General features: G+C 55.7%; 1 protein-coding gene across 1 annotated transcript; it reads left to right on the top strand.

Moving 5' to 3' along the window:
• The first annotated feature begins 7,369 nt into the window (after positions 1-7,369).
• On the top strand, positions 7,370-11,621 carry LOC130265811 (glucagon-1-like). The gene is made up of 4 exons (XM_056515133.1): positions 7,370-7,766; positions 8,268-8,369; positions 9,180-9,326; positions 10,374-11,621. The coding sequence occupies exons 1-4, from the start codon at positions 7,615-7,617 to the stop codon at positions 10,381-10,383; spliced, it is 411 nt and encodes a 136-aa protein (XP_056371108.1). The 5' UTR covers positions 7,370-7,614; the 3' UTR covers positions 10,384-11,621.
• Positions 11,622-12,121: the final 500 nt, after the last annotated feature.

Here is a 12,121-nt window from a genome sequence, read left to right as displayed (position 1 = left end):
ATCCCACACCTTCCATGGATGAACCAACCTGCAGCTCTGACCCCAGAACTTCCATGGATGAGCCATACTACAGCTCTAACCCCACACCTTCCACAGACCCCACACCATCCATGGATCCCACACCTTCCACGGATGAACCAACCTGCAGCACTGACCCCAGAACTTCCATGGATGAGGCACATGCAGATCCAACCCCACACATTCCATGGATGAGACATCCTGCAGCTCTGACCCCACACCTTCCATGGATCCCACACCTTCCATGGATGAGACATCCTACAGCTCCAACCCCACACCATCCATGGATCCCACACCTTCCATGGATGAACCAACCTGCAGCTCTGACCCCAGAACTTCCATGGATGAGGCATCTGCAGCTCTGACCCCACACTTTCCATGGATCCCACACCTTCCATGGATGAGACATCCTACAGCTCCAACCCCACACCATCCATGGATCCCACACCTCCCATGGAGGAGCCACCTGCAGCACTGGGATCAGCAGCAGAACCAGCAGCAAACCCTGCACTGGGCTCTTTCAGCTCAGGCTGTTGCTATTTAGGACCAGTTCTAGTCCCAAAACCAGCCCAAATCAGGCACTGCCAGGGTTGTCTCAGGTGGAAGCAGCTCCTGCTGTCCCAAATCTTCCTGCCCCAGGTCTGAGGATGGTCAGGAGAAATCCTGCACCCTGTACTGGGCCAGGGCCACGTCTGAATTCTGGGCTCAGATTGGGGCCACTCACAACGAGACCCTCAGGGCTGGAGTGAATCTGGAGAGGGGAACAGAGCTGAGGAAGGGGCTGGAGCACCAGGGAAAGGTCTGGAGAGCTCCTGAGGGACCTGGGGGGCTCAGAAGGAGAAAAGGAGGCTCTGGAGGGGCCCTGTGGCTCTGCACAACTCCCTGACAGGAGGGGACAGCCGGGGGGGTGGTCAGGCTCTGAGAACAGGGAACAGGGACAAGATTAAAGTGCCTGGGGAAATTTAGGTTAGATGCAAACTCAGACCACCACTCCCTAGCTTATTAGAAGTTCAGTTCCTTAGCACACCAGGTTATGTATAGAACTACACATACAACCTATCTTGTTCTATTAAAAAAATGTAAGCAATATTCTTATTATAGCTTTATTATGAGTCCTGTCCACAGCTGTGGGTTTGGAACCTCCATTGAAGATATCAGTGTGTTTGCAACTTTTACTAGAACTCAGGCAATCCCAGGTGGCCAAAGAGCCAAACTCCCCGAGGTGAAGGAGCTGAGCTGAATTTCCCCAGCTGAAGGAGCTGAGCTGAATTCCCAGCTGAAGGAGCTGAGCTGAACTTCCCCAGCTGAAGAAGCTGAGCTGAATTTCCCCAGCTGAAGAAGCTGAGCTGAATTTCCCCAGCTGAAGGAGCTGGGGCTGAATTTCCCAGCTGAAGGAGCTGAGCTGAATTTCCCAGCTAAAGGAGCTGAGCTGAATTCCCAGCTGAAGGAGCTGGGGTTGAATTTCCCAGCTGAAGGAGCTGAGCTGAACTCCCAGCTGAAGGAGCTGAGCTGAATTCCAGCTGAAGGAGCTGAGCTGAATTCCCAGTTGAAGGAGCTGAGCTGAATTTCCCCAGCTGAAGGAGCTGGGGCTGAGTTTCCCAGCTGAAGGAGCTGGGGCTGAGTTTCCCAGCTGAAGGAGCTGAGCTGAATTCCCAGCTGAAGGAGCTGGGGCTGAATTTCCCCAGCTGAAGGAGCTGAGCTGAATTTCCCCAGCTGAAGGAGCTGAGCTGAATTCCAGCTGAAGGAGCTGGGGCTGAATTCCCAGCTGAAGGAGCTGGGGCCGAAGGGTCCCGCTGCGCTCACAGCCCCCGGGGCTCTCCATCCCACCCCCGGGGGAAGAGCAGCAGCCCAGCCAAGCTGAGCAAACACGGGCGGCTTCTGTCCAAGCAGGCAAGTGAATCTGGAGGCACAATTTGTCATCTAATTGCAGCCACACCCCCCAGGATTAATTGCTGCATTTGAATGCAAAGCAGGGCAGATTTATGGCCCCATCAGGTTTCATCAGCCGTTACAGGTGATTGATGCCCAGCTAAAAGCACTGCAAACAGCAAAAAGGGCCCTGAGAGGGTTTTTTCAGACTTTGGAGTGCTTGGGTTGTTTAATCATCCCTAAGCCTGCAAGATTATTAAATTAAATTAAAACTGGGCCACGTTTGCTCCAGACTCCACGGAAGATTTTTGGCTGCCTCGGGAGGGGGTCTAAGATTTCCACAGAATCGTGGGCAGGAAGAAGAGTCAGGGAAACAAAACCCTGATGTTTTTCCACACTCAAAGCTAGAGGGACAATTAACAGAAATAAGCCTTTAACTAGGATAAACCATTAACCACCATCTGCCTCTATCTCAGATAAAGAGGGGTAATTAACTCACCCCACCCTGAGACCAGCGGCTGTGAGGCTGCAGGTGTGAAACCACTGAGGTGCTGGGCCAAAACCACCCCACAGCTTCCCAAAACCATCCCACAGCCACCACAAACCATCCTAAAACCATCCCACAGCCACCCTAGACCACTCCACAGCCTCCCAAAACCATCCTAAAACCACCCAAACCATCCCAAAACCACCCCACAGCCTCCCAAAACCATCCTAAAACCACCCTAAACCATCCCAAAACCACCCCACAGCTTCCCAAACCATCCTAAAACCCTCCTAAAACCATCCCACAGCCATCACAAACCCCCACAGCCACCCTAGACCACTCCACAGCCTCCCAAAACCATCTCAAAACCATCCTAAAACCATCCCACAGCCACCAAAAACCATCCTAAAATCACCCTAAACCATCCCAAAACCACCCCACAGCCTCCCAAACCATCCCTCAGCCCTTCCTTTTCAGGGGAAAGGTGCCCTTGGCCCAGTGGCTCCATGTCCATGTCCAGTGGACATTCAGAGCTTGGGGAGCTTGGGAAGGCTCCAGGAGAGCACTGGGGATGAGAGGGACCTCACCCATTGTCACCAGCAATGTGAGAAGAGTCATAAATCCATCAGAAATGGGGATCCACACGGGATCAGCCTGAGCTGGGTTTTGGGAAGGGCTCAGCTTTTGGCTTCTCACAGCTCAGCCCATCAGGTCCCACTCTTGGCACCATCTCAGGTTCCCACTCTGCCCCTCCCTGGCACCAAGCCCGTGGACATCACCTCCAAGGTGTTCCCTGCCTAAAACCCAGGCACAAAGGGGAGAGGAAATAATCCCCAGCCCTTCAGAGCTGCCAAAATACCTGAGAGAACACAGAGTTTCACTCTGCAATGGCCCCTCCCTTGGCTCTTCAATACCTGCAAAGCAAAACAGAAAAAATCCAGCCCAAAAAATGCAGAGACCAAACCCTGCACTGAGCGTCACCAGGGAGGCTCCAGGTGGAACCAGTGACCCAAGGAGGGTTTTCATTGCCAGGTTTGCCTTGGCCACCCCAGCTGTGGTGGGGAGGAGGCCACAAACTCCTTCATGAGGAAAATGGGAGTGAGAGGTGCTGATTCCCAGGGCTCAGAACCACGGCTGGGGACAGATGGGGACATTTCCCCGTCCCTGCCTGGGTTAGGCCCTGGGCTGAGCTCTGTGGGCAGCAAAGGTCTCTCAGAGGAGCCAAGGTGAAGCCAAAGCCTTCATTCCTCCCTGTTAGCCATAAATCCCCTCAAAATGAAGCATCCCCTGGTTTGGCCCCACCTCAGCAATCCACGTTACATTTAAGAGGTTTAAGCATAAACTTCCCTGCCCATGGCAGAGATGTGGAACTGGATTTGAGGTTCCCTCAAACCCAAATCATCTGTGATTCCATGATGAGCTCATCCTGTTCCCAGCCTGATTCTGGACAGTCCCAGCAGGACCATGTCCCTTGGACCCCATGGGAGCAGCCGGGGCTCCTGCTGCCTCTCCCCACTCCTGGAGACGTGGGAGCTGCTGGGGGAGCAGGGAAAGGGCTGGAGGGAATGGGTGAGCTGCTCTAGAGGGGAAATAGGGAAAGGGCTGGAGGGAATGGGTGAGCTGCCCTAGAGGGAAATAGGGAAAGGGCTGGAGGGAATGGGTGAGCTGCCCTAGAGGGGGAATAGAGAAAGGGCTGGAGGGAATGGGTGGGGAAGGGGTGAGCTGCTCTAGATAGGGAATAGGGAAAGGGCTGGAGGGAATGGGTGAGCTGCTCTAGGGGGAAATAGGGAAAGGACTGGTGGGAATGGGTGAGCTGCCCTAGAGGGAAATAGGGAAAGGGCTGGAGGGAATGGGTGAGCTGCCCTAGAGGGGGAACAGGGAAAGGGCTGGAGGGAATGGGTGAGCTGCCCTAGAGGGAAATAGGGAAAGGGCTGGAGGGAATGGGTGAGCTGCCCTAGAGGGGGAGCAGGGAAAGGGCTGGAGGGAATGGGTGAGCTGCCTTAGAGGGGGAATAGGGAAAGGGCTGGAGGGAATGGGTGAGCTGCTCTAGAATGGAAATAGGGAAAGGGCTGGAGGGAATGGGTGAGCTGCTCTAGAGGGGAAATAGGGAAAGGGCTGGAGGGAATGGGTGAGCTGCTCTAGAATGGAAATAGGGAAAGGGCTGGAGGGAATGGGTGAGCTGCTCTAGAGGGAAATAGGGAAAGGGCTGGTGGGAATGGGTGAGCTGCCCTAGAGGGGAAATAGGGAAAGGGCTGGAGGGAATGGGTGAGCTGCTCTAGAGGGAAATAGGGAAAGGGCTGGAGGGAATGGGTGAGCTGCCCTAGAGGGGGAACAGGGAAAGGGCTGGAGGGAATGGGTGAGCTGACCTAGAGGGGGAATAGGGAAAGGGCTGGAGGGAATGGGTGAGCTGCCCTAGAGGGGAATAGGGAAAGGGCTGGAGGGGAATGGGTGAGCTGCCCTAGAGGGGAAATAGGGAAAGGGCTGGAGGGGAATGGGTGAGCTGCTCTAAAAGGGAAATAGGGAAAGGGCTGGGAGGGAATGGATGAGCTGCCCTAGAGGGGAAATAGGGAAAGGGCTGGGGGGGAATGGGTGAGCTGCTCTAGAGGGAAATAGGGAAAGGGCTGGAGGGAATGGGTGAGCTGCTCTAGAGGGGGAGCAGGGAAAGGGCTGGAGGGAATGGGTGAGCTGCTCTAGAGGGAAATAGGGAAAGGGCTGGAGGGAATGGGTGAGCTGCTCTAGATAGGGAATAGGGAAAGGGCTGGGAGGGAATGGGTGAGCTGCTCTAGAGGGGGAGCAGGGAAAGGGCTGGAGGGAATGGGTGAGCTGCTCTAGAGGGAAATAGGGAAAGGGCTGGAGGGAATGGGTGAGCTGCCCTAGAGGGGAAATAGGGAAAGGGCTGGAGGGAATGGGTGAGCTGCCCTAGAGGGCAAATAGGGAAAGGGCTGGAGGGAATGGGTGAGCTGCTCTAGGGGGAAATAGGGAAAGGGCTGGAGGGAATGGGTGAGCTGCTCTAGAGGGAAATAGGGAAAGGGCTGGAGGGAATGGGTGAGCTGCTCTAGAGCAGCCTGGACACATCCCAGGAGTTTTCCCTCACCAGCTGTTTTGGTCCCTGCTCCAGCAGCACAGGATGCTCTGGTGGCCTCAAAGCTGCTCCTCCAGGGATGCTCCCAGAGCCAGAGTTTGACCCCAAACTGTCCCAATCCGGCTGTGATGTCACTGTGATGTCACTGTAATGTCACCGACAGCACCCCCAGCCTGGGGACTCCCACCCCCAAAAAGAGGGAAACACCACAGCCCTTGGAGGGGCAGGACGGGAGCTCTGGAGCCTGGGAGGGGGGAGGAGGAGCGGGGAGGATGAGGAAGGGCAGCGGAGGAAGGACGGGCCCAGAAGGACGGACAGAAGAACGGACAGAAGAACGGACAGAAGAACGCTGCCACCTGCTGTCCATGAAAACCTCTCCAAGTCCTGAGCTGGGGTGAGCTCAGCTCTGCAGGATCCCAAAGCTCGGGATCCTGCCCGTTGTGCTCCTCCAGCCTGGAGGATGGGAGCCCCGTCCAGCTGGGAAAGGATCAAGGATGAGCAGGATGGGTTTGCTTGTGATGGGGAAAGCACCACGCCCCAAAGAGAAAATCACCCGGGGCTGTGGAGAAAGGGTCCCGTGGGGCATTTCCTGAGGGCGCTCCAGCAGGAAAACCGAGGAGCCACAAGAGGAGCTGGGCTGGGCTGAGCTGGGCTCAGTTGGGCTGAGCTGGGCTGAGCTGGGCTGAGCTCAGTTGGGCTGAGCTGAGCTGAGCTGAGCTGAGCTGGGCTGAGCTGGGCTCAGTTGGGCTGAGCTGAGCTGGGCTGAGCTGAGCTGAGCTGGGCTGAGCTGGGCTCAGTTAGGCTGAGCTGAGCTGAGCTGAGCTGAGCTGGGCTCAGCTAGGCTGAGCTGAGCTGAGCTGGATCTCCCCTCCCCGAGCCGCCACCTCCGCAGGCAGCGCCGGGGGGACATTGCAAACAGTGACATCATGAGCTAATTTGGTGGCGTTAATTACAAACATCCCGCCCCAGTGACGGGCAGGAGAGCTGGCCCTGTCCTCCCCACACTCAGCTAATTAATGTCCCCCTCCCTCGGGTGATGGCAGCTCCTCCAAGGGCCCTCATTAAAGGCTCCTCAGGATGAGTGTCCTCCCCACACTGACCTTATTTTGACAGTGGCAGTAATTACAGAACTCTCGCTGCTGGAATGACAATAATTAGCCAGGCACGAGCAGAAAGGTCCTGGGGGGGAGCACAGAAAGCAGCAGAGAAATCCGGACCTGGAGCCCTCGTCCCTCCGGGTGGGACAGGCACAGCCCAGCCCTCCCTGCAGCAGGGTCTGTAGTGCTCCTGTCCCCCACTGCCTGGGAGAAAAGGCACGTCCAGACCCCAAACACCAAATCCTGGATGTTCTTCCTTGGTGGGAACCCCCCCGAGGTCTCAAAAGTGCCCTGGAAACGCCTCCTGCCATCCAGAGACCTCGGGAGCCCACCTGGCACAGGTGGGGAGGAGCTCTTCAGGGAGCTGAGGGCTCTGCCCTGAGCCCACCTGGGCCCTTCACCCTCCTCCAGCCCAGATCCAGCTCTCCAGGGCTGCCCTCAGCTTCCCTCTTCTCCTTTTTCCTTTGCTGGATTCAAGGATATCGAACAAACCAGCCCAGTTCCCACGGGACACCCCAGAAAACGATGAACCAGCGAGTTCCAGGTGCTCCCAGGGCTCCTGGGCTGAGCTGGGATGTCCCACAGGGATCCAGAACTGCCCCCAAACCCCCAAAATCACAGGGAAAATCCCCAGTTTCAGGTCTGGACTCTGAACCACACCAGGCTTGGATCACAAGTGGGATCTGCCTGGCTGAGGAGCTGCACCAGGAGTCTCACCCAGCAGGAAGTGTTTGGAGACACAAATCCTGGATTTACACCTCTGTTCTTTTTTTCTTCTTGTGTCTGAGCTCCAGGGAAGGTGCTGGAAAGGGCAGCCCGTGGGCAGAGGAATCGCTGCAGACACGCTGTGCCAGCAAGAGGCCACCTCACCTGAGAGGAGGAAACCCACAGGTCACTGCTTTGGTCCAAAAAGCGGGGGAAAAAAACCACAAATACAAGGAAAACAGCAACAATGATGCAAAAAAAAAACTTCATTGAAGGCGTCAGTTGGAGAATCCGCCAGTGAGGATATTTTTGCAGCAGCCCCACTCCAGCAAAGCTGTAATGATTCACAGTGACCCATGCAAGGAGAAGCAGGATCCCTGACCCACCTGTCAGCTCTGGGCATCCTCCAGACAAGCTTAAAAGCAGCGGGAAGGAGAAGAGTTCAGCCAGAACCGGCTCGAAGGAGGAAAATCGGATCAGGTGTGGAGGGAGCAGCTCTTTGCCCAAGGTAGGTGCCTGTTCCTCCTTCCTCCTCCCAATCTCCCAAAGGATCAAACCAGATGAGGGAAGCATTTGGTGATGGGCAACAGAACTCTGATTTTTGGCAAATAAAGGGTGGGAGGTGGCATTTTATTCCCGCAGAATTCCTGAGGTGTCCAGCAAAATTAAGGAATGTAAAATACAAATAAACCTGGCTGGTCTGGAAGGTGCTTTTCCGAGCTGTGGGAAAGTTCTCCAGCGCTGTGGTGATAATTCCAGGATAGAAATGTCACCCCCAGACAGAGAAGGGAGGTTTGGGATAAAGTTCATCGCAGATAATTTCACCCTTGGGTGTCATTCCGTGCGCCCGTGCCGGCAGGCAATGCCAGGACGGGATTTTTCACACCCACCCCTCCGGCTGTGCCGCACCCCTGGGTCGGGGCTGTCCCGGCAGGACCAGCCCCAGGCCGCGCTCCCCGCGGGGTTTGGGAGCTGCAGGCAGGGAATTCGCGTGGTTTCTGCTCCGCAGGGCTCCGATGGTGCGCTGGCTCTACCTGTCCGGGCTGGTGCTCGCCGTGCTCATCCCGGCCGGAGGGCAGCTGGCTCCTGAGGAGCTGCGGCACCTGGCCAGGTGCGGGGCCGGGCGGGGCCGGGCGGGGCCGGGGCAGCAGCTTGTCCCTCTCTGCCGGCTGCTGGGGGGCCTGGGGGGGCCTGGGGGGTCCAATGCTCCGATCTGGGGGGCCACCAACCTTCCCAGAGAGAGGGACATCAGGGACAGCCTGATGGGGGTCTACACCTGCTGGGGGGTCTACAGCCTGCTGGGGGGTCTGGGGGGTCCAATGCTCCGACCTGGGGGGCCACCAACCTTCCCAGAGAGAGGGACACCAGGGACAGCCTGATGGGGGTCTACACCTGCTGGGGAGGGTCTACAGCATGCTAAGGGGGTCTACAGCCTTCTGGGGGGGTCTATGGCGTGCTAAGGGGGTCTACAGCCTGCTGGGAGGGTCTACAACCTGCTTGGGGGGTCTGGGGGGTCCAATGCTCCGACCTGGGGGGCCACCAACCTTCCCAGAGAGAGGGTCCTGCAAGGGACAGCCTGATGGGGGTCTACATCTGGGGTCTACAGCCTTCTTTGGGGGTCTACAGCCTGCTGGGGGGCTCCACAGCCTTCTGGGGGGGTCTACAGCGTGCTAAGGGGGTCTACAGTCTGCTGGGGGGGTCTGTGGGGGTCCAATGCTCCGACCTGGGGGGTTTGATTTGCGGCAATCACATTAAATATTCCAGATTTATTCCTCTGCACTGTTCCATCTTTCCTGGGGGATGCCCTGCACGGGGATGGGTTTGGAGGGCACAGCCCTGCCCTGGGCACCCCCTGTGGCAGGATACTGCCGGGGTGCTCATCAAACCCCATTTTCCTGCTTTCTCCTCCCACCCCGAGCAGATGGAATTTGTTTGGAGCCCAGAACCCCCAGAGCTTCCCGTCCCTCATCAAGAGACACTCAGAGGGCACCTTCACCAGTGACTTCACGCGGTACCTGGACAGGATGAAGGCCAAGGACTTCGTGCACTGGCTCATCAACACAAAGAGGTGCCGGGAGCAGGGAGAGGGGCGGGATTGTGCAGGGAAACACCCACACCCCAATCCTGATCCCCACGGAGAGGGGCCTGAATCAGTGCCAGGACACAGGGAACGGCTCCCTGCCGCTGTCAGGCTGGGAATGGCAAATATTGAAACACACACTCACAGGAATTCCTCCCAGGCAGTAGAAGAAGGGATTTACTGCAAGGCCACCACACTTGTATCGGGTAGATCGTGCCATACAGAATAGAAGAGGCTCGTGGGGCCAGGGGGCAACGCCTCTTTGAAAACGCGCTTTCTGCAGAACCTCACATGGCACACGCTCGGCTCCGTGACCAACAGCAGCTGTTAGTCTGTGCTGTTCATTCTTCCTGCTCTTGTTTGTCTCTGGGAAAGTCTCCAGCCCCAGGAAGATCCGAGCTGGAGCTGAGAAAGCCAACAGCCTGGGAAAAATCCGGGTTGGGTTTTTCCTGGAGCCTTCAGCAGCTTCCCACTGCCAGGGATGGATGGGATTTTGGAAGGAATTCCTGGTGTGAGGGTGGGAGGCCCTGGGATGGATTTCCCAGAGCAGCTGTGGCTGCCCCGTCCCTGGGAGTGTCCAGGGCCAGGCTGGAGAGCCCTGGGCTAGTGGAAGGTGTCCTCCCATGGCAATGGGTGGAGTGAGATGAGCCCTGAGGTCCCTCCCAACCCAAACCATTCCATGATTCCATGAAATCCGTGCATCTGGTGCCAAGGTGGGATTGGACTCCCTTTTCCTGATGCCAATGGCTCCTGGGGATCCTCTGGTCTCTTGTAACAAGGCCAGGAAAATGGAGGCATTTGGGGTGGGGTTGGAACTCTGGGATGGGAAGGGGCAGTTCCATCCCCTCCATGATTTATCCTCACGTTTTCCTCCTCATTCCAGCGTTACCTTGGCATTTCTGGGGGTTTTTCCTGTTTCAGCCATTCCAAAGGGGCAGCTCCTCTCTGAACGAGGGAACCCTCACTGCCCTTTCCCAGCTCCTGATTTTCGCAGGAGTTTCCATCCCCTGAGGCTCTTTGGGGTTTGTTTTCAAGGTACAATTGACAGGAAATCCGGGCAGCAGCTTTCCAGCATCATCCACGTGGGAGCGTTGGACCTCTGCATCAGCAGCCAGGACTGGGAACTCCATGGGAGGGATTTGAAGGATTCACCCACCCCACACATCTCTGGAGCCCTGCCCCATGGGGAGGATTTGAAGGATTCACTCACCCCACACAGCTCTGGACCCATCCCCTGCCCCATGGGGAGGATTCACCCACCCCACACAAATCCTGGAGCCATCCCCTGCCCCATGGGGAGGATTTGAAGGATCCATCCCCCACCCCACACATCTCCTGGAGCCATCCCCTGCCCCATGGGGAGGATTTGAAGGATTCACTCACCCCACACAGCTCTGGACCCATCCCCTGCCCCATGGGGAGGATTCACCCACCCCACACAGCTCCTGGAGCCATCCCCTGCCCCATGGGGAGGATTTGAAGGATTCACTCACCCCACACAGCTCCTGGAGCCATCCCCTGCCCCATGGGGAGGATTCACCCACCCCACACATCTCCTGGAGCCATCCCCTGCCCCATGGGGAGGATTTAAAGGATTCACCCACCCCACACATCTCTGGACCCATCCCCTGCTCCATGGGAAGGATTTGATGGGTTCACCCACCCCACACAGCTCCTGGACCCATCCCCTGCTCCATGGGAAGGATTTAAAGGATTCAGCCACCCCACACAGCTCCTGGAGCCATCCCCTGCCCCATGGGGAGGATTCACCCACCCCACACATCTCTGGACCCATCCCCTGCCCCATGGGGAGGATTTGAAGGGTTCACCCACCCCACACGTCTCCTGGACCCATCCCCTGCTCCATGGGAAGGATTTGATGGGTTCACCCACCCCACACAGCTCATGGAGCCATCCCCTGCCCCATGGGGAGGATTCACCCACCCCACACATCTCTGGACCCATCTCGTTCTCCATGGGAGGATTTGAAGGATCCATCCCCCTCCCCACTCCTGGAGCCGTCCCCTCCTCCCCAGGCACCTCCTCCTGAAATCTGCCCCCGTGGATCCAGCCTGGCTTCCTCTGGCTTCCTTTTCCCTGCACTTTTCCCTAATGCCAATAAAACCTTTGCTCAATCCTGCTGCTGGTTCCTTCCCAAGCATCCCACGGGGATCTCACACACTCTCAGGGGATTTCCAGGCTCTGACTCCCCATTGCTGCCTCGTTTTTCCCTGAATTCCTCAATTTTCAGATAAAAGGGACAACCAGGATGTGCCCACCTGACCCCACAGCCCAGGGCCAAAAGAAATAGGAGAGAAATTTCAGAAAAACCCTGCAGTAATTCCATTTTTTGGTTTAAATTATTCCAATTTAACCTGGATCCAAAGAACCTCTTTGGAGTTAATTTCATTCTAATTAATTACAGGGCAAGTGGGCCCCAAAAAAGCCCAGAAAGGCAACAGAGGGAACATCTCTGGATGGGGAATTTCACCTGGCACATGTGACACAGCTACTCCCACTGAGAAATAAATTAAATTTATTTTAATTTAAAAGCATAGAATCAAAAAACAAAATAATTTTTAAAATATAATCATTTTAAGATAAAATAATTGGGAAATAGTAAAAATAATTAGAAAATAATTTTTAAATTGAATCGTTTAAAAATTGAATTATTTGAAAATATAATGTAAAAGTAGAATTTTAAAATCAAATAATTTTGAAATTAAAAATATGTTAATTTAAAAGTAATATAATTCGAAAAAAAAATAATTTTAAAATAAAAT

The sequence above is a fragment of the Oenanthe melanoleuca genome, linkage group LGE22, assembly GCF_029582105.1.
Source record: "Oenanthe melanoleuca isolate GR-GAL-2019-014 linkage group LGE22, OMel1.0, whole genome shotgun sequence".
NCBI lineage: Eukaryota > Metazoa > Chordata > Aves > Passeriformes > Muscicapidae > Oenanthe > Oenanthe melanoleuca.
Note: the sequence above shows the minus strand (reverse complement) of the source record. Positions and strands in the feature narration are given on the sequence as shown.